This window comes from Rutidosis leptorrhynchoides, chromosome 2 (assembly GCF_046630445.1).
Source record: "Rutidosis leptorrhynchoides isolate AG116_Rl617_1_P2 chromosome 2, CSIRO_AGI_Rlap_v1, whole genome shotgun sequence".
NCBI lineage: Eukaryota > Viridiplantae > Streptophyta > Magnoliopsida > Asterales > Asteraceae > Rutidosis > Rutidosis leptorrhynchoides.
This window is the reverse complement of record NC_092334.1, coordinates 613,512,197-613,534,225: the sequence shown is the minus strand read 5'-3', so window position 1 is coordinate 613,534,225 and position 22,029 is coordinate 613,512,197. Positions and strand designations below refer to the sequence as shown.

The following is a 22,029-nucleotide window of genomic DNA, read 5'->3' as shown; positions in this document are numbered from 1 at the left end:
AAAAATTTACTATCCAAAGGCGTCAATGGGCAACTTAACTTAGCACAAAAATCTCTACTCATATAGCTTCTATCCACACCCGAATTAAATAAAATATAAGCAGATTTATTATCAATAAGAAACGTACCCGTAACAAGCTCCGGCTCTTCCTGCGCTTCTGCCGTATTAATATTGAAAACTCTTTCACGGCCCTGCCCATTAGTATTCCCCTGATTCGGGCAATTACTTCTAATGTGGCCCAGTTTTCCACATCCATAACAAACAAAGGTGGCATTACTTGTTTCGCCACTATTTGTTCCTTTAGTTCTGTTAAACTTTGGTCCGTAGACCTCACACTTTTTCACACCATGGCCAGTTCTTTTACACTTGGTGCAAAATATCATGCAGAACCCATTCTGGTGGTACTCTTCACACCTTTGGCATTTTTGGTTTTTGTTGCCGTTGTTGTTATTGAGGTTGTTGTTGAGATTATTATTGTTGTTGGAACGGTTGTTGTAGTTGTTGTTATTGTTGGGATGTTTGTTGTAGTTATAATTAGGATTACGGTTATTGTTGCGATTGTTGTTGCGGTTGTTGGGATAGTTGTTGCGATTGTGGTTGTAATTGTTGTTGTTCTGGTGACTCTTGTCATCATTTTCCTCCCACTTCCTCTTGAATTGTTTCGTGTTGGCTTCTTCGGTCGCCTGCTCTTTAATTCTTTCCTCAATCTGATTTATGAGTTTATGAGCCATTCGACTTGCCTTCTGTATAGAAGCGGGCTCGTGTGAACTCACATCTTCTTGAATCCTTACTGGTAACCCTTTTACAAACGCGTCGATCTTCTCTTTTTCATCTCCGAAGCTCTCCCGAATACAATAGGCACAAATCTGTGAATCGTCGTTCATATGTGGTAATGTTGAACCCTTGTGTTCGTAACTCTCTAAGTTCTGCCTTGAGTTTATTGACTTCGTTTCTAGGACGGTACTGCTCGTTCATCAATTGTTTGAATGCCGACCACGGTAGTGCGTAAGCAGCATTTTGTCCTACCTATTCAAGATAGGTGTTCCACCACGTTAACGCAGTACCTGTGAAGGTATGTGTAGCGTACTTAACTTTGTCCTCTTCAGTACACTTACTTATGGCAAATACCGATTCGACTTTCTCGGTCCACCATTTCAATCCAATTGGTCCTTCGGTTCCATCAAATTCCAAAGGTTTGCAGGCAGTGAATTCTTTGTAGGAGCATCCTACACGATTTCTTGTGGAATTAGTTCCACTGCTAAATCCAGAGTTATTGTTATTTTGCATCGCAGCCTGTACTGCGGCTATGTTTGCTGCAAGGAAAACACGGAAGTCTTCCTCGCTCATGTTCAAATTCTGACGAGTCGCCGGTGCCATTTTCTTTAAAATAGCCAACAGAATCGAGTTAATCATACAGAATATTAAGAGTAGTCAATAGTATTTCGTAGCATAATATGAACTCATTTATAAAAGCTTTTTCTTCATATTAGCGTTTTATAAGTTTAAATTCGGGTACTACCTACCCGTTAAGTTCATACTTAGTAGCTAATATACAATTCAACTACTACAATTCCATATGAAAAACTGATTATAATAATATATCACATACAAATATTCTTCAAACTTACAACTTCGCTATATTACATATAACATGAAATATAGTACACTTTGATACATGACAGTTTTGAAGAAAAATTTAGTTAATACGCAAGTTGTTCAGCAAAGGAAATAAAGACACGTAATTCATAAGTCCAGAAACAAGTCATGCATTTTGGTTTTACAAAGACAACATCCCATCCTTGGTCTTGTGGAAAATAACCGTTATGACCATTGGTTAGGCAGCATGTTGTAATGTCGTCAAAAGGACGAGGGTTTTGTAATGTCCAACAGCCCCGTAATAATCTAAAAACCTTGTTTCTCACCCCAACTACTGAATCCGTCACTTGTGGGAAGGTTTTATTTAAAAGTTGCAATCCGATGTTCTTTTTCTCACTTTGGTAAGAAGCGAACATCATTAACCCGTAAGCATAACATGCTTCTTTATGTTGCATGTTAGAAGCTCTTTCTAATTCACGAAATCCTATGTTGGGATATGTTGAGTCAAAATAAGTTCGTAACCCGTAGCATAAAATTGCATCTGGGTTTCCCGCAGTAAATGCCTTAAAGAAAACCTGGCGTAACTTAAAGTCTCCCCAATGTGATATACCTCATCTTTCAATGGAAAGCCTTTTATATACTAAGGCATGCCTGGAATGTCTTTCAAACCTTTGGCAAACTAATTTTGCCGTAACTAATTGTGCTGATGAATTCTGCCCGACTCTAGACAAGATTTCATCAATCATATCTCCTGGTAGGTTTTCTAAAATTTTTGGTTGTCTATCCTTAACGTCCATTTTGTGTTTTTATACTGTAAAATAGACAAGGATTAGATTCGTAAAAGATAATTAACAAACAATACAAGCAATTTTTACATAGAACATAAAAGTACAAGCACACTACAATACATATAATACACAACATGATTACAACCCTCTAATCTGAATCACTGCTTTCTTCTTCTTCGGACTTGGTTCGTTTTCCTAATTTTCTAGGGATATATGATGTTCCTCTAATACGAGCCGTCATTTTCCACAATGGTTTAGAAAAACCTGGTGGTTTAGAGGTTCCCGGGTTATTGTTACAATTTAGGAAATACGGACGTTGCCGATACATATAAAGTTCATCGGGGTTGGAATCAGGTTTCTCTATTTTTATACCTTTTCCCTTATTATTTTCTTTTGCCATATTAAATTGGGTCGAGGTAATTTCTATAACATCATCGGAATCCTCATCGGGATCCGATTCATCGGAAAATTAGTAATCTTCCCAATATTTTGCTTCCTCGGCGGAAACACCATTGACCATTTTTAACTTTGGTCCGTTGGTTGATGATTTTCTTTTATTTAATCAATTTACTGTAGGTATCAAAATTTCATCCTCCGGAACCTCTTCTTCTTCCGGTTCCTCCTCTTCCGGTTCCTCCTCTTCTGATTCCTCTTCTTCCGGTTCCTCTTCTTCCGGTTCCTCTTCGGGAATTTGTGAATCTTCCCAAATTATATTCGACTCTTCATTATTATTAGGTAAGTCGATGGGATTTGTACTAGTGGTAGACATCTATCACATAATATCAAACACATTAAGAGGTTAATATATCACATAATATTTACATGTTAATAATATATAGTTTCCAACAAAAGTGTTAAGCAATCGTTTTTAAAGAAAACACGGTCGAAGTCCAGACTAACTAATGTATCCTAACAAACTCCATAAGACACACTAATGCAAATTTCTGGTTCTCTAAGACAAACGCTCGGATACCAACTGAAATGTCCCGTTCATATTGATTATAAACGTTCCATATTAATTGATTTCGTCGCGAGATTTTAACCTCTATATGAGACGTTTTTCAAAGACTGCATTCATTTTTAAAACAACCATAACCTTTATTTTATCGATAAAGGTTTAAAAAGCATTACGTAGATTATCAAATAATGATAATCTAAAATATACCCTTTACACACGACCATTACATAATGGTTTACAATAAGAATATATTACATCAAAAATAAGTTTCTTGAATGCAGTTTTTACATAATATCATACAAGCATGGACTCCAAATCTTGTCCTTATTTTAGTATGCAACAGCGGAAGCTCTTAATAATCACCTGAGAATAAACATGCTTTAAACGTCAACAAAAATGTTGGTAAGTTATAGGTTTAACCTATATATTTATCAATCGAAATAATAGACCACAAGATTTCATATTTCAATACATCCCATACATAGAGATAAAAAAATCATTCATACGGTGAACACCTGGTAACCGACATTAACAAGATGCATATAGAATATCCCCATCATTCTGGGACACCCATCGAACATGATAATTTCGAAGTACTAAAGCATTTCAAATTCCAGAATGGGGCTTGTTGGGCCCGATAGATCTATCTTTAGGATTCGCGTCAATTTAGGGGTCTGTTCCCAAATTCTTAGGCTACCAAGCTAAGAAGGGGCATATTCGGCTCCGATCATTCACCCATATAAAGTAGTTTCATTTACTTGTGTCTATTTCGTAAAACATTTATAAATTTGCATGTATTCTCATCCCAAAATATTAGATTTTAAAAGTGGGACTATAACTCACTTTCACAGATTTTTACGTCGTCGGAAAGTAAGACTTGGCCACTGGTCGATTCACGAACCTATAACAAATATGTACATATATATCAAAGTATGTTCAAAATATATTTACAACATTTTTAATACGTTTTAATGTTTTAAGTTTATTAAGTCAGTTGTCCTCGTTAGTAACCTACAACTAGTTGTCCATAGTTAGATGTACAGAAAATAGGGTTAAAGCCAAAAATATGCTACAAACTTACACAAATGTACCGATGTCGCTCACAAACTCATTTCCGTCCTACTGTCGCCTACAAACTTATAAAAAATGTGCTGATGTTAACATTTGTTACCGGTTACCTGCTGAACCGGTAAAGTTAATTATTTAACTTTTTTATTCATTTTATATGTCCCGATGTCGCCCATATACTTTCAGTTGTGTTTCGATGTCGCCCATATACTTTCAGTTGTGTTTCGATGTCGCCCATATACTTTCAGTTCTGTTCCGATGTTGCCCATATACTTTCAGTTCTGTTTCGATGTATCACCGACGTGTCATGACTACTTAGAAGCCACGTATCAACCATTTTGGTCGACGGTTAAAAAAAGTATTTTGTTTATACTAGCACATTTTTTATAAGTTTGTAGGCGACAGTAGGTCGAAAATGAGTTTGTGGGCGACATCGATACATTTGTGTAAGGTTGTAGCCTATTTTTGGCTTTAACTCTGAAAATAAATTGATATATATTATCTTGACCCAATCCACGACTCAGTGTATACACGTCTCAGGCTAGATCACAACTCAAAGTATATATATTTTTGGAATCTCAACCCTGTATAGCTAACTCCAACATTACTGCATATAGAGTGTTTATGGTTGTTCCAAATAATATATATAGATGGGTCGATATGATATGTCAAAACATTTGCATACGTGTCTATGGTATCCCAAAATTACATAATATATTAGAATACATGTATAATACAATACAACTTAGCTAGGATATGATTTGTATAGAATTGTTATAATATTTCCCGTAGCTACAACAATCAAAAAAATATCCAATCTTGTTTTACCCATAACTTCTTCGTTTTAAATCCGTTTTGAGTGAATCAAATTGATATGGTTTCATATTGAACTCTATTTTATGAATCTAAACAGAAAAAGTATAGGTTTATAGTCGGAAATAAAAGTTACAAGTCATTTTTGTAAGAGGTAGTCATTTCAGTCGAAAGAACGACGTCTTGATGACCATTTTGAAAAACATACTTCCACTTTGAGTTTAACCATGATTTTTGGATATAGTTTCATGTTCATAAGAAAAATAATTTTCCCAGAAGAACAACTTTTAAATCAAAGTTTATCATAGCTTTTAATTAACTAACCCAAAACAGCCCGCGGTGTTACTACAACGGCGTATATCCGGTTTTACGGTATTTTTCGTGTTTTCCAGTTTTAAATCATTTAGTTAGCATATAATATAGATATAGAACATGTGTTTAGTTGATTTTAAAATTCAAGTTAGAAGGATTAACTTTTGTTTGCGAACAAGTTTAGAATTAACTAAACTATGTTCTAGTGATTTCAAGTTTAAACCTTCGAATAAGGTAGTTTTATATATGTGAATCGATTGATGTTAAGAACATCATTACTACCTCAGGTTTTGTGGATAAACCTACTGAAAATGAGAAAAGTAGATCTAGCTTCAAATGATCCTTGGATGGCTTGAAAGTTCTTGAAGCAAAATCATGACACGAAAACAAGTTCAAGTAAGATTTCCACTCGAAATAAGATTGTTAAAGTTATAGAAACTGAAACAAAGTTTGAATATGAGTATTACCTTATATTAGAAAGATATCTTACTGTAAATAAGAAAGATTTCTTGAGGTTGGATGATTACTCAAAGTGGATTTGCAAGAATGGAAGTAAGCTAGCAAACTTGGAAGTATTCTTGATTTTATGAAACTAGAACTTATAGAATTTATGAAGAACACTTAGAACTTGAAGATAGAACTTGAGAGAGATCAATTAGATGAAGAAAATTGAAGAATGAAAGTGTTTGTAGGTGTTTTTGGTCGTTGGTATATGGATTAGATATAAAGGATGTGTAATTTTGTTTACATGTAAATAAGTCATGAATGATTACTAATATTTTTGTAATTTTATGAGATATTTCATGCTAGTTGCCAAATGAGGGTTTCCACATGTGTTAGGTGACTCACATGGGCTGCTAAGAGCTGATCATTGGAGTGTATATACCAATAGTACATACATCTAAAAGCTGTGTATTGTACGAGTACGAATACGGGTGCATACTAGTAGAATTGTTGAAGAAACTGAACGAGGATGTAATTGTAAGCATTTTTGTTAAGTAGAAGTATTTTGATAGGTGTCTTGAAGTCTTTCAAAAGTGTATGAATACATATTAAAACACTACATGTATATACGTTTTAACTGAGTCGTTAAGTCATCGTTAGTCGTTACATGTAAGTGTTGTTTTGAAACCTTTAGGTTAACGATCTTGTTAAATCTTTTTAACCCATTGTTTATTATATCTAAAGAGATGTTAAATTATTACATTATCATAATATTATGATATATTAATATATCTTAGTATGATATATATACAGTTAAATGTTGTTACAACGATAATCGTTACATATATGTCTCGTTTCGAAATCATTAAGTTAGTAGTCTTGTTTTTTTACATATGTAGTTCATTGTTAATATACTTAATGATATTTTTACTTATCATAATATCATGTTAACTATATATATCCATATATATGACATCATATAGTTTTTACAAGTTTTAACGTTCGTGAATCACCGGTCAACTTGGGTGGTCAATTGTCTATATGAAACCTATTTCAATTAATCACGTCTTAACAAGTTTGATTGCTTAACATGTTGGAAACACTTAATCATATAAATATCAATTTTATTTAATATATATAAACATGAAAAAGTTCGGGTCACTACAATATATACATTAAAATGTCGTTACAACGATAATCGTTACATATATGTCTCGTTTCGAAATCCTTAAGTTAGTAATCTTGTTTTTACATATGTAGTTCATTGTTAACACACTTAATGATATAATTAATTATCATTTTATCATGTTAAACATAGTGTATCTATATCTTAATATGATTCATATGTATTTAGTAAGACGTTGTTATAACGATAATAGATATATATATATATATATTGTTTCGAGTTTCTTAATTCAATAATCTCATTTTTTATGTATATCACTCATTGTTAATACACTTAGTAAGATACTTACTTATCATAATTTCATGTTAACCATATATATGTCTATATATATAACATCATGTAGTTTTTACGAACTTGTAACGTTCGTGAATCGCCGGTCAATTTGGGTGGTCAATTGTCTATATGAAACCTATTTCAATTAATTAAGTCTTAACAATTTTGATTGCTTAACATGTTGGAAACATTTAATCATGTAAATATTAATTTCATTTAATATATATAAACATGGAAAAGTTCGGGTCACTACAGTTTGTGCGTATCAAATATGGAAAAACGGGAATAATTCGATTTTTCAAGGGAAAGGTTGGAACATTCCAATGGCGATAAATGAGCTACAAATTCTTTCTTTCGAGTGGATTACTAAAAGAGCAAAAGGTAAAAAGATGGAATGGAATGATTGGCTTACAAATCCGTCTTTTTATCTTAGTTTCCAACGAGTTGATGGTATTTGTTTGTAATTGTAACCAAGTTTCTCGTGCTGTTGAGCTTATAGGTGCCTTTCGTTGTGGTATCATAGCTCCATCGGTAACTCTCGTGTTGGTTCTATATAATTGTTGCTTTTCAAAAAAAAAAAAATTAAAAAGTCAATTTTTTCAACATAATCTGTAGCAGATCTACCTACCATGAATTAACACTTTAAGGCTTTAATACTGCAAAACAGTTTGTAAGCCCAAGTGGTGTTGAACCCAGAAAAAATGATGATTGTAGGAAAAATGTTAAGATTACGAAGAAGGCATATTGCATGTGTGGAGTCTAAGCGATTTTTTTGCACTTAATTGGGGACGGGTGTAGTTTAATTACGTTTCTTAGTTTTTTTTAACGGCAGAACAAAAATATTATTAAAAAACTAGCAAGACGTTAGAAAAAAACAATTACAAGAGTTTATGTTTCTTAGTTACTGGCCTTACATGGAACATTATGCCAACGAATTAAGATTCTATTAGAAACATAGGGTTAGCGCTGTAGAATATGATCACCGAATTGTTCCTTGAATCGTGAAACACCTTCGTAATCAAGTATTTCAACCCTATTAGCTTCGGGTTACATGGAATCTTGATTGGATAAGAAAATGAAGGATTTATCGTCCAAACTAAAAGATAATAAATCAAAACAATTATAGATAGATTTTCTATATGTTAGAATGTATGAAAAGCCAACCAGAATTCCAGAAAAATAAATTATCTATTTATAATAGTCGAAAAGGTGCAATCGAAGAATTACAACCTTTCGTAAGAGTCACATTCAAGTTACACAACACTTGGAAAAAGACACCCGTGAAATGGTGTCATTATAGGCTTAAATCCTTGAAAAAATCGTGCCTTAACATCCAGGAAAATTGTACAACTTTTGGTGAACCATTGCAACTTTTCAGTCAAAATTTGCAACGGCTGCTGCAGGCAGGACAACTGCGCGGCACCACATTAAGTTGTGTGGGGCCCAAATGTATTAGTTGCCTACTGATTCCTGCAGCTGTCTTACGGCGTGGCGCCTTACAATTCAGCATGGCACGCCATTGTGCTTCAAGTCCTGGCAGATTGTTCAAAGCACCATGCGACCTTTTCCAAGTTAACCAAGTTCACTTTCACCTTTCACAATCCATCTAACTCTTTACTAACGTGTACTCGACAGTTCACCAAATTCGCTTTGGAGTATAATGGATTGCTATCACTTTCTACCTAGCAAATCCATTTCCGCTAAAATCATTTATTGGAAAACGCGAAAATCACCAACAATTTTCCCCATTATTGTGTAATCCTTGATTTACTAAAATTTAATATACAGTGAAACCAATGCATTAATGGAAATGTTTCAGATATTTAATTTCCACCATAGAAAATCAGGGTGCTCTAACGTTTGAACCCTTCAATCCATATGAACACGGGAAGATAATATACACATCAGTTTCGTACTCTCTATAATAAAAACTTGACACTTTCATAATCCATGTGTCCCAATTCATTCATGAACATATGAAAAACTAAGTCCAAAGCTTTCTTGAAGCGGCAAAACTTCATGTTCATATAGGTATTTTTCTTTAATCTTGCTCCCAAAATGCAATTTTTCAAGAAAACTATTAAGAAGTTTCATTTCAACCTCACTTAATCTTACTGGTCCAATCACATACCTTGGGATCATAATATACATATACATGTGTTTCAATCTTCAGAAAGTAAGCTTTCCACATGGAATTCAGCTCCTAGCGTTATACTAGAAGGGAATTATGTGTCTCACTTTTGAAGATTTAATTGGACTTAAATCCCACATTATTAGCCCACTTGTGCGCACTTAAGTCTCGGGATAATTCTTTTTTTCAAGTGACCTTCCAAATTTTGTTGTGACCTAACATAATCAACAGAAATCACTCCATTCGTGATCAGCTCACGAAACACAATTTATCTAAGGCACAAGTGCATTTGTGGCAACGATGAAAAAGAAGTTAGAACTTGAAGGGACAGATAGTTATTTTTATTGAGACTCTTCACCGATTATTGTGTTTAGTCATTTTTATTCTTACCGCTACTTCAACCTTCAAATCAAACATACTTCTTAGAGCAGTCCTAACGGTTGAGTGTTGGAGGCCGCTCTCAATCAAGCCCTGCAGGGCGTCAATGCCACTAGCTAGTCCTCGGTCCCGCCCAGATGCCGCCTTGAACTGCCGCCCTTGTTTGTTCGTTTCTGACGCACGTTTGAGGACAAATGGATTGGAATATGTACAATGGGTTTTAATTTATGATACATTGGGTTTTAATTTATGAGAAAATATGTCATGATTTGGAGTATTTGGTCATGAGTTAATCCTGGTGAGAAAGTGCTAATATGACACTGATACTAGTTCTAGTAAGAAAACTTATCATGGTTGAGATCAGTCTTATATAAAAGATACTAGTGAAATGATCCGTGGAATCACGAGTTTGTTTAAACGAAACAGTTTAATGATATGTTTTAGGTATTAAGTGAATGAAAATACTAAAGTCATTTAGTTTAATAGACAGTGTAACCAAGGATTTCGATTAAGAAACTTTTCGTTGTTTTTAAAAACATATTGATATACTTAATTTGGTCAGAATAAATGAACTACATTTATTCTCCCACCACCCTCTTCAAATTTTTATCAGAATTACTATTTTTCTTGTTATAAAAGCGTGCATTACAAACTTTTTATTGAGACATGTATTTCGCATACATATGTAACGTAATTAATTTCGTAAAGTTTGCTTTTAAAAATGAGTATTTATATTTTTAATAATAATTATTATTAGTAATAACAAATGCCTCTTGAAATTTTTTTAAAAATTAAAATACAATTATCATATAAAAGTTGTACAATATGCTTCAAAATTTGTACATATGGTTATGAGTGTGTTTTACCATAAGATTGTACATAATGTTTCATATATTGTATATATGATCATATGTATTTTATTATAAGGTTGTACATAATGCTTAATATATTATACAATTAACATGTTAATAATATTCTTATTAAATATAATTAATTATTTTAATAACATAATTACGGGGGCTTACATTTTTTTTTATTTTTAAATTATTTTTAAACTTGAATAATTCTTATTTATGACATCATTATTTTAGAGATTTATATTTATACTAGTGAAATGACCCGTGAAATCACGGGTTTGTCAAAAAGATATTTATATAATTAACATGAATAATAATCACCCGCAAAGCAAAGATTTTGACATGATATTACATCTACAGCAGAATCTCTTTGAGAAAGATAGCCTGAAAGAAGAAAGGGCATTACTTCAAATCCTTGAAAAGGGCATCAACTGAGTTAGCGAAATATGTGTTGCATCTACAGGGCTAAACCCTCTTGATTTCAGTAGGCAACACCTATCAGTGTCCCTCCATGTATACAGTTACCTACACACAAGAAGCCTTATAAGAATATATTGATAAAAATACATAAATGAATTCACGCATTCTGGGAGTATATATTACTAAGACATTAGATATCGTGAAGTTTGTACCCACATATAAATATATTGATTACCAAATAAAAAGTTTTTTTAGAATGGATTACCATCATATTAGTAAATAGTTGACTTCAAATTGGTCGACAGTATCTAACTCGTTTGGGTACTTAAACGAAATCGACAGCTAATTAAAACCATATTTAAAATGTAACATTTCTCCTACTACCAATACAAACACTACCTATTTTCTACAATACCTATTTTCCAGGTCTATGTTTCATAGTCAAACTTGTTAACCTCATTTCTTTCGGGTTGTCAGGTTTAGTATAACCCCAGTTCACTTGGAACCTCGTGATTTCTAGGTTGGCTAGCTAAACATGCATATCTTTTTGTCTTCTTTCCTCATCTATCTTCTCATAATGCCATCACTCTTATCTGATCTTGAGCTACAAAGGCAAACAAATACCAATAATATCACCCCATAGGTGGCAATTTTGACCCACTGATATATAGACATGGACATTTTGATCATTGGATTATCCCAAACGGGCCAAATCAATTCAAAGACCAACCTCTGAAAGTTATGGCGAACAATCCTACCGATATCACTTTATCATCAATGCCCATTTTCTGCTTTGTCCGCTCCAATATCACCTCTTCAACCGAGCCAACTCTGACCAAAACAAATATCATTACCAATACATATTTCTTGGTGTAAACCTCTTAGCAAAGAGATGAATAAAGTCGAACTACTTATTTCTTTGCATCAAACACGTTTCATGAAAATTATGTAAGTGTATCAGGCTATATTAAAAAGTTGCACATAACTATTTTAACATTAAAAAAAACAAAGTTAACCTGAGAAAAGGATTGACCTTGACTTTTATTACTTAACTATTTTAAAGGACTCAATTGTCACGAATCAGTACCTTCTATTCCTTCTTTACTCTTTACTCTTCCTTGTAGTGTAGTGATTTTCTTAACTTATTAATTCAGAGCAGGTACCATATGATCATTTGAAAAGAGCATCATCTTCATTGCTTATGCTAAAGAGAACAAACAAAACTAATGAATTGACATAAATTATATTTATGAAACTGCCTCAACTAAGCTAAAGAAAGTACATAAGCATAAAGAACATGTTTAGGCAGTAGCTTAATTCTTTATTTAAATGGTTGGACCTGATTCATTTAAAAGCCATATTTTTGCTTTAGCAAATGGTCTAAAATTGCCAACCGTAATTTATATGAATAATCTATATGAACTGTACTATTTATAAATATAGGTTTATTTTTTAAAAATATACTCCATAATACCTTATTTTGGTGCCAGATTGGGTCCTGAAAACTATATACAAAATATCAATGCACATTAGATGGTCTACACAATTTGATTTATAGACATGTAACTGATCAACATGGCAATATTAGATGAATAATATTATCCACATACACTATATTGGGCCTGAAGCTTTTGTGGTATAAAATACTTAGTAAAGCAGTTGGTTGATACATCAGTGTAGTGTGAAACTAATTTTTATTACCTGAAAGTAATATGAACTCATGAAACACCTCACCTATCTTAGCTCTTGATGAGGTAATGGACTGAAATGTACATAATAATACTACATTAGTTATGCATATCATATTTGAAGTTTTAAGCAATATTGAAAACAATAACTTTGAAAGATAAAGTAGTTAGGAATTAAGAGCATGTAAGCATTTCATCGAACACCTAATAGGCAACAGCTTCAGCTTCAGTGACAATTCGAAGGCTCTATACCACCAGGTGACAACATATTCGATAAGAACTCGATTTCAAATGTTTTTGTGAGTCTAGATTCACAAATTTGAATCCCTGGAGCAAGCAAAGAAGTGAATCATAGAGAATATAAAATCCTGAATATAAAATCAATAGACCAAAGAGATGAATCATAGAAAAATTATAAACCCTGAAAAGTTAAACATAAACCCTAAGATATAATCAAACATATAAAAAAACTTTAAAAGTTGACATTAGTACATTTAAATTTTGCAATAACATTATAATTAACACTAAATTTATAAAGAAACATTATGTTGGTCATATACAACTTTTCAAAACAAAATCAAAAGAGAAGCATTATAACTAAATAACCTTTGAAAAACACGAGGAACATTCATTTATCTTTTTTGACCTTCAAAATGTGTCTTCCATTTCAACCAGCTACAGTGAACGTTCATCTAGCTATTTTGATCCTTCAAAATGTGTCATCCATTTCAACCACCTATGCAAAAAGTAGATATTGGATGCATTGGTTCTATTGTGTATACCTTGAGCATCTTTAATTGAATGTTTACCTTGAGCAAATCAGATGTTGGATGCATTGGTTCTATTGAGTAAAATCATACGTTCAATTGGATGTTTACCTTGAGCAAGATCAGATGTTCTTGCATTTCTATATACGTTGTTGGGCGGTGGAGAGAACATTTGGTACAATAAACTATTCAAAACAACCACAATCCAATACTACAATAAAAAACTATAGTCCCAAAACCGTCACACATGAATGCATACATTAATCTTAGAAGAACATGTGAAAACCATGCATACCTTATGTGCTTTAACATGTTACCGAATCCGTATGACCCACCCATTTTGCCACCTCTAAATTTCTTAGAACGATATAGCAAAATACAAAATTGTTCACGGATGGTGATAAATCATAAAACAACTTCACGTTATTAGCGTTCAACCATCTCTCTTACTATACTACCACTCTAACCGTCTTATAAAATCTAAAACAAAATGCAAAACTTATGCAGTAATAAAGACGCTGAAATAGATAAGATACTATAACATACCTTATGTGCTTTTGTTACTCATTAATATTTTGGTAACTACACAAAACCACAATGTATGTTAGCAGGGTTAATCTCTGGTCAAAAGTTTCTTTGGAAACATTCAAAACTTCTTTAAAAAACCAAACAGTGTAGCAGCAACAGATGAGGTTCCTTCGTCTAAATCCCATCAAAGGCACAAAGCATGAAAATAATATCATTGATTCATAAAGTTAAATTTACAAAACATGGAAAGAAATAACTTTGACACCACGAAATAGAAGATAACTGTAAACACATTTTATATAGATCAAAGAATCATCAAATTTTAATACGCAAATAGCAGCTTTTGACTACCAAAAACTATAATTCTATTTATGGGCCACAAGACCAACATCAACATACATATTAACATAATCAGTTCCAATACATACGCATGAGTGAAAAAACTACTTTATAAGTTACAGAGTATCTACTAAAAAACCAATTTACAAAAATAACTATGTATCTAATATCAATACACACCTGATTTTTTGTATGACCTTTGGTAGGATCCAGTCCAAAATTTTCAAGACCTGCACAAAATCAGTAATAATAACCAAATTACAACTCAAATTATCAACTCAATAACAAATGGTGTAAAAATATACAGTTAAATGCATAAATTGAGAGTCAACTCAAAAAATATCAATAGTAACAATATATAGAATTGATTTACTTTGCGGCTCTGCTCTATATATCTCGAACAAAAGTCTTGAATAGTCCATATCTTTTATTCTGATCACCAAAGCCAGAAGTAAAGAACACCACCACAGAATTAGTAGAAATCAGAGATGAAGAAGAAGATTCAGATTTTAAAACTATTTTCAAAATTCTTAGAAGGAATTGAATTGAAGAGGCGTGCTTTTGATGAGGAAGTAGATGATTCACATTTTAGATATTACTTACTGTTGGATGGTTGCAGATAACCATTTAGATCTCTGAAAAAGAAATTTGTGACCTGATTTTGGTAGCTACAGGATTAGAAGGATGAAGAAAACCTCAATTGTATCCTCTTACAGTGATCGATGGTTAGATTTAGTATAGATTTCCTAGGGTTTTGATCTACATCTGCACAATTAATTTTCTAGGGTTTTGAGAGCATGAGTTTATTTTTTTGCCCAACAATTAGGAGAGCGTGCGTTTTTATTACTCCGTAATAGATTATATATTTAAAATTTTAATTATATAAATTTTTAAATTAATGACATTATTCACATGTCCTCAAAATTTTTCAAAATTTTTTTTAGTTTTTTTTATGAAAAAAAATAGTTTTATTATGACATCATCATTTTAGCATTATAATAGAATTTATAGATAGATGGTACTATAATAGATACATAGATATAACTTGAGAGTTTGATGGTTGTGTTACACGTTTTTAGGTATTTTGTTACTTAAAATTTTTAAATTAAGTTTTCTTTTTTGGAGTGTTTATTCAATAGCATATTGGACTGATTTTGTCATCTTTTACTATGGGCCTATATTACTTAAAAGCCCAAAATGCAGGTCAAAATCCAATTACCCAGCACTATTTGACCCGACGACCCGATTGAAGTTTACAAGGATTTGATGAGCGAGAAAACATGAGTCAAATCAAACCCGATTTAGAAAAATGGATTAATTGAATGACAACCCTCGATTCTCCTTCTTCATCTGCCGTTGAATCCACCATGGACGAATCATCAAACGTTCAACAACCACAAGATCACGGCAACAGCGAAGAAGAATCCGAGGTTGTTTGGACCAGTTTCACCGACAGTTTCCGTGAAGTTCAATCCGTTTTGGATCGGAATCGAGCTTTGATTGAACAAGTTAACGAGAATCATCGGTCAAAAATTCATGAAAATATGGTCAGTAATGTTGCTTTAATTCAAGAGATTAATAATAATGTGTCAAAAATAGTAGCGCTTTATTCCAATCTTTCTACCAATTTTTCGAGTGTGTTTCATCCACGGAATTTGGAGAATGATCCGGATAATACTTGTAAGACTTAATCTGTTTCTGTTGTATGATTATAATAATAATAATAATAATGTTAATTTTGAGTATTTGGAAGTTAATTTTGATAATTATGATTCTGTTTATGGATGAAATGAAATATGAGTGTAATATATATGTTATGTTTTTTATTATTATATCATATGGTATGATTATTGTATATGTTATTTGGAGTTATACAAATTTAGGGTTTTATTAATATTGTTTCTACTGTTTTACACCAGATCATTTAGATTTTCATACAAATTATTATTCAAGGGCCACAACAATTAAGATCAATAACATTACAATTGGGGATACTTCACATAAACACTGCAGTATGTTAACTTATGATCTCAATAACCAATAACTGTAACAAAACTGTGTAAATATATCATTACACATGACATAGCAACTCATTTTGCAGTAGTAGTTATCGTCTTCAGTTCAACATTTTCAGAGCTTTTCACAGGACCAATCTCCACCTGCAAACCATCTTTAGACGCATCATACGAAGCATGTAATCCTACAAAAAAGTAATACACAAGCAAACACCCGGTCCACGCTAAAAACCTCAAAAACGATGCACCATCAATCGAGCCCATAATAAACACATTAATCCCAACACTCGCTGATGGCAACCATGGTACCAGCGGTACACCCCACAGTTTCGGCTTTTTAGCTTGCTTCACAAGTAACTGTAATCCCAATGTGGATAAAAACCAAACTGCAGACATAATCACGTAACCCGCCCAAAAATCCACATTCAATGCCCATTGAATTGATACACCAATTGAAGAACATATGATCAAAGTTAAGAACACGATTAGTTTATTTCGATCTGTGACTGTTGTCTCCCCTGTTGAGTAATATCGTCTTACAAGTAATCCGATTGCTACAAGTGAGAAAATGAAGAGCGTCGAGATCGAAAGAAGGTTAGCTAAAATGTCGAGGCTTGTGAAGAACGCGACTAGACAGTTTGCTGATGTCATGATGATGGTGGCGTTCATTGGTGTTCCACGTTTCTTGTGGATCACGGCTAGAATCGGTGGAGCCAAGTGGGTTCGAGCGATATGAGTGAAATATCTAGCTTGACCGATAATGTTAGCCAATAGAACCGTTGTCATACCCTTTAACGCACCTAACGCGACTATATACTTGGCCCAATTCATACCGACTGCTTGAAATGCGATTGTGAAGGGTGCATCTCGGTCGATGTGGTTGTACGGTTGCACGAGACACAAAACCGTCGCTAAAAGTGAATAAATAGTGATGACGATCATCATGGATCCGACTAACCCGAGTGGTATATCTCGAGACGGATTCTTGGTTTCTTCACCAAGTGTCGCAACCCCGTCGAACCCGACGTACGCAAAGAATAAAACGGATGACGCCTTTAAAACGCCCCGTATACCATAAGGCGTAAAAGGTTGAAAATTTGATGTGTTTGCTTTTGTGAACCCTGCTACAAGTATGAAAACCATTAAAGTCATATAAAGTATTGTTGCGACTGAATTAAACCTAGATGAACCCTTGATGCTGAAACACGCAATGATACAGATAAGAATTGAGATACCAACTGCAATTGGGTCAAGTTGGTTAAACCCGACTGATAATGATGTGGCGCTGATGCGAAAGTCATTTGGGTCGTGATTGCACAATGTAGCAAAATATGAGGTCCACGAACGGGCCACACTGGCTCCGGCTACAACGTATTCAAAAAGTATGTTTCCAGCTGCAATATAAGCGATAAAGTCACCAAGTTCGACTCGTAGATAAGCAAACGAGCCACCAGCAACAGGAAGTTCGACAGCAAATTCGGTATAACAGAGAACCGAAAGTAAAGCAGCAAAGCCCGAAATGAGATATGATAACAGAACAGCTGGACCCGCTAAATCCCGGGCTGCTTCCCCACTAAGGACAAAAACTCCAGCACCCATGACTGCACCAATACCAAACCAAATAAGATCAAACCAGTTAAGTGTCTTTCTCATTTCGTTCTGGCTACGGGCCCGCATATCGTGGAGCTCAAGTTGGTCTGACGAACGGGCCAGAACACGGTCTTTCAGTCGTGTTTTGGTCTCCAGTAAGGCCTTACTGTAGTTTGACCAGCTTTGAAATGATTCTTCAGGTAAGAAATCGTCTTTTGTGAACCCGCAAGATCTTTTTTTCGGATTCGCGATGTTATTGCCTTGTTCATTAGTAGCATCTCCATTATAATTCACCATATTTATCCTGTTTGTAAGTTATCAAATTAAACAAACGCTAAAGTTACAAAATATATACAATTCACTTTTCAAATAATCAGGACATCATTTTGTAATCAAAGTTTTGTACACTACTTGTAAACCTAGCATTTCATTTCTACAAATAAAAATGACATGTCAGCTGCCACCTCACTAGATTACCTCCACGTCATCAATTTTTTAAATTTATTAGGTTATCATGTCACTAAATCAAATGACTCAAACTGAACACGGTTTTGTAACAATCAAAATGAACAAAAATTTTACAATGAAATAGACAAAACAAATGCAAATTATTATTTTATTGTTTAAAACTACAGTAAACAAAATAAACAGAATCAAAAAAAGTTGACAGACATATGATATGGATAAAAACAATATTGATTTGATGATGAATATAATACTCAGCTTAAAAACATTCTACAATCTGCACACGTGGTTTGTGCATAAAACAAAAACAAATTAAAATTAATTAAAATCATAAACTAGAACCACATAGTCAAGCAATTGAGGCATTAATTTAATTAACAGTTTAAACAAAACAGAGCTAGTAGAAAGAATGAATAATCATGCATTAGGTAGTTGTACAATAGAAGCTAGGGTTTAAGAATGTAGTTGTACCTTGTTGAAGCGGCGGAGAAATCGAATTGTAAAATGGAAGTAGAAAGTGTGATACTAAAAAGAAAACGTTACAGGTGAAGCGAATAAATATTGTAAGGGAGAACCGAATAATATGGTGCGGCGGCGTACAAGTACTGGTAAAGTAAAAAATAAAAATGTTTCACACATTTACTAATTACAAACATGTTGGAATATACTAAAAATAAATAATAAATATTTACATTATATGTTTTTTTTTTGTTCGGAGAGAAAACCTCTCTAGCGACAATCACATTGCGTTCCCACTAGCGAGTAAAATCCTGGGTAACGAGCGTTCCGAGGGACGAGACCTGTAATCGAGTGAATTGCGCATATTGACGCCTCTTCTAGTCAATAGCCCAATTAATTCATTTGTAACCGTTTTTCTTTTCTTTTTCTTTTTTTTTTTTTAAAAAAAGCTAGAAAGTATGTATACAAACAAACTGAAGTGTGAAGTGTCTGTACAAGTATAATGAGTAAAAAGGCCTAGCAGACAACGACAAAGAAGTATACAAAGATAATTACACGAAACACTACAAAGGACAATAAGACTTTAACCGTTATCAAGAATTGAACATTGGTCTCATACTTCATTAGAAACTCGGTGACAAGTTGACCTATGCTCAAGTGGTCACATTATATGTTTAGTTGCGTATTTTTACATAATGAATGTGCAATTTTTGTTCTTGTTTATGCATGTTAGGTTAAGGTTTTCATTTATGTTAATGACTTATCTAATCTTAAGAGGTATCTTTAAAAGTATAAATTGTAGTTATTGTACAGTACTAATACACTAAGGTTAGGAAAATGATTATTGCATATTAGCAAATAATGAATATAATTATTAATAAAGTACAAATAAATATCCACGTCTTAGTAATTTAAACATAGTCTTTATGGCTATATTTCTTTTCTTTTTTTCTAAAGGTAATATCGGCGTTACCCAAATGAGACTTAAGCATCTTCGTGATCATATGTCACTCACACGCACATGTTAGAAGGAAACTCCTCACACACCATCGCGCAATGCGTACCCGGTGTGCTTTTGATTAAAGGAATGACTTACGGCATGCACCTTGTCACCACAACAAAATCCTGGAAAGAACTTTCCCCCTAAGATTCGAACCCACGCCGATTATTTTACGAACGTGGAACCGTTCCAACACAAGGCTTACATATTGTGGGGGCAACGCATACTTGGTAGCCTTTATGGCTATATTTAAAAGGACTCTTTAACTTTATTTTATTTTTATTTTTTTTACTTTTCTTTAACTTTGAGATTGTATATAAATTATTTAACTGTTTATATGTTTCTTTATACATTTTTCTCTTTTCTTTTCGAGTAATTCTTTTTCAACATTTTTTTTTTTAGTTTTTGAAAATGAAGTACAAATTTCTTTAGCTAAACTTGATGTATTCGATGAAATTATATAGTAGTGTAGTTGAATTACTACTGTAAGAGTATAAGTACGTTGTTAGCATAAATAAAGACCAAAATCCAAATTTCCCACTATATATATATATATATATATATATATATATATATATATATATATATATATATATATATATATATATATATATATATAGTGCTTGTTTTAGGATTTGTCAACTTAAACTTTGAAGTAAAGCTGATCATAAAATTGGGTTAGTTGTTACTGTAATATTCCGTATTTATATCCAAAATGATCACAACTACCCATTAAGTTTGCTTAGTTATTGGTTCGGTCAATTAGGTTCGACCTAAACATATTTTATTTTATATAAAGTTAAATAATTTAACGACATTCCATGATGTTTATTTTTATTTTTATTCTACACTAAAGTAGAATTCTTATTAATAATTGTGCAAAAGAAGCTAGAATTTATTTTTATATATATTTTGATTTTTTGATTTGATTTGATTTTGATTTGAAAAGCAAAAGTGAAGTTAGAATGCTCTTTTGTTTTAATTTTAATTTATATAACATACCTTAAGTAAAATAATACATATTGTTATAAAAGTTAAATTGGATGTTAATTTTATTATTATTATAGATATTGTATAGTAGATTTTTTGAGTATAAATATGTGTGTTATGAGTTTATAAAACACACACTAAATATATTCTCTCATATTCTCTCATATTCTCTCTATATACTTATTAGTAGTCTACAGTCAAGAACTAAGCCACTAAAGGTAGTTATAATCCTACTGAATTATAACACGTTATCAGCACGAAAAGCTTAGTGTAATTAAAAGATATCTCAAACGATCTCGAATCACTAATCAAGGTATGAAATTATTAATAATTTTCAGACTCGAATATATCAAATTTTGGACTACTAACATTTATATTTATGTTATTTAAGTTATATATGGTCGGTTATACCACCTGAATTATATTTCTGTAATCTAACTTTTACTAACTTTACTAACATTTATATTTATGTTATTTAAGTTATATATGGTCGGTTATACCACCTGAATTATATTTCTGTAATCTAACTTTTACTAACTTCACTAACATTTATATTTATGTTATTTAAGTTATATATGGTCGGTTATACCACCTGAATTATATTTTCTGTAATCTAACTCTTATTAACTTCACTAACATTTATATTTATGTTAATAAGACCTCATGATTGTACGCAACACGTCATTTGACAACACGGTACTTTATGTACGCAACACGTCATTTGACAACACGGTACCATGGGTCGAGATTAATTCCGATCAATACGAATACGACGGGGTCTTTATATGTTATCTAACATTTATGATTACTTATGCAATTAATCATTATTTATTTCATGCATACTAATGTTTATTCTTAAATTTATAATTTTAAAAGTTAAAATAAAAAAATAGTTTGTATTTTTATTAAAAGTAAATCTTAAAAGTTAAAATAAGAAAAAGTAGTTTGTACTTTTATTAAAAGT

General features: G+C 32.6%; 2 protein-coding genes and 1 long non-coding RNA gene across 8 annotated transcripts; 1 reads left to right on the top strand and 2 right to left on the bottom strand.

Moving 5' to 3' along the window:
- Positions 1 to 11,058: 11,058 nt before the first annotated feature.
- LOC139893501 (uncharacterized) lies at positions 11,059 to 15,354 on the bottom strand. Of its 6 annotated transcripts, XR_011774568.1 has the most exons (10): positions 15,150 to 15,354; positions 14,920 to 14,978; positions 14,727 to 14,776; positions 13,519 to 13,648; positions 12,926 to 12,986; positions 12,699 to 12,729; positions 12,312 to 12,428; positions 11,955 to 12,055; positions 11,672 to 11,828; positions 11,059 to 11,329 (listed from the first exon to the last, which is right to left on the bottom strand). It is a non-coding gene; the product is annotated as an uncharacterized lncRNA (long non-coding RNA). The 6 variants fall into 6 exon arrangements; XR_011774567.1 differs by having other exon boundaries at positions 12,699 to 12,986; XR_011774565.1 differs by lacking the exon at positions 12,699 to 12,729.
- Positions 15,355 to 15,824: 470 nt separating this feature from the next.
- On the top strand, positions 15,825 to 16,383 carry LOC139893500 (protein EARLY FLOWERING 4-like). The gene has a single exon (XM_071876666.1). The coding sequence runs from the start codon at positions 15,869 to 15,871 to the stop codon at positions 16,235 to 16,237; it is 369 nt and encodes a 122-aa protein (XP_071732767.1). The 5' UTR covers positions 15,825 to 15,868; the 3' UTR covers positions 16,238 to 16,383.
- Positions 16,384 to 16,636: 253 nt separating this feature from the next.
- On the bottom strand, positions 16,637 to 18,448 carry LOC139890023 (cationic amino acid transporter 1-like). The gene has a single exon (XM_071872929.1). The coding sequence runs from the start codon at positions 18,446 to 18,448 to the stop codon at positions 16,637 to 16,639; it is 1,812 nt and encodes a 603-aa protein (XP_071729030.1).
- Positions 18,449 to 22,029: the final 3,581 nt, after the last annotated feature.

What these genes read in the sequence shown, in the direction of transcription:
- LOC139890023 (XM_071872929.1), bottom strand. Translation starts at nt 18,448, where the DNA reads ATGGTGAATTATAATGGAGATGCTACTAATGAACAAGGCAATAACATC.
- LOC139893500 (XM_071876666.1), top strand. Translation starts at nt 15,869, where the DNA reads ATGACAACCCTCGATTCTCCTTCTTCATCTGCCGTTGAATCCACCATG.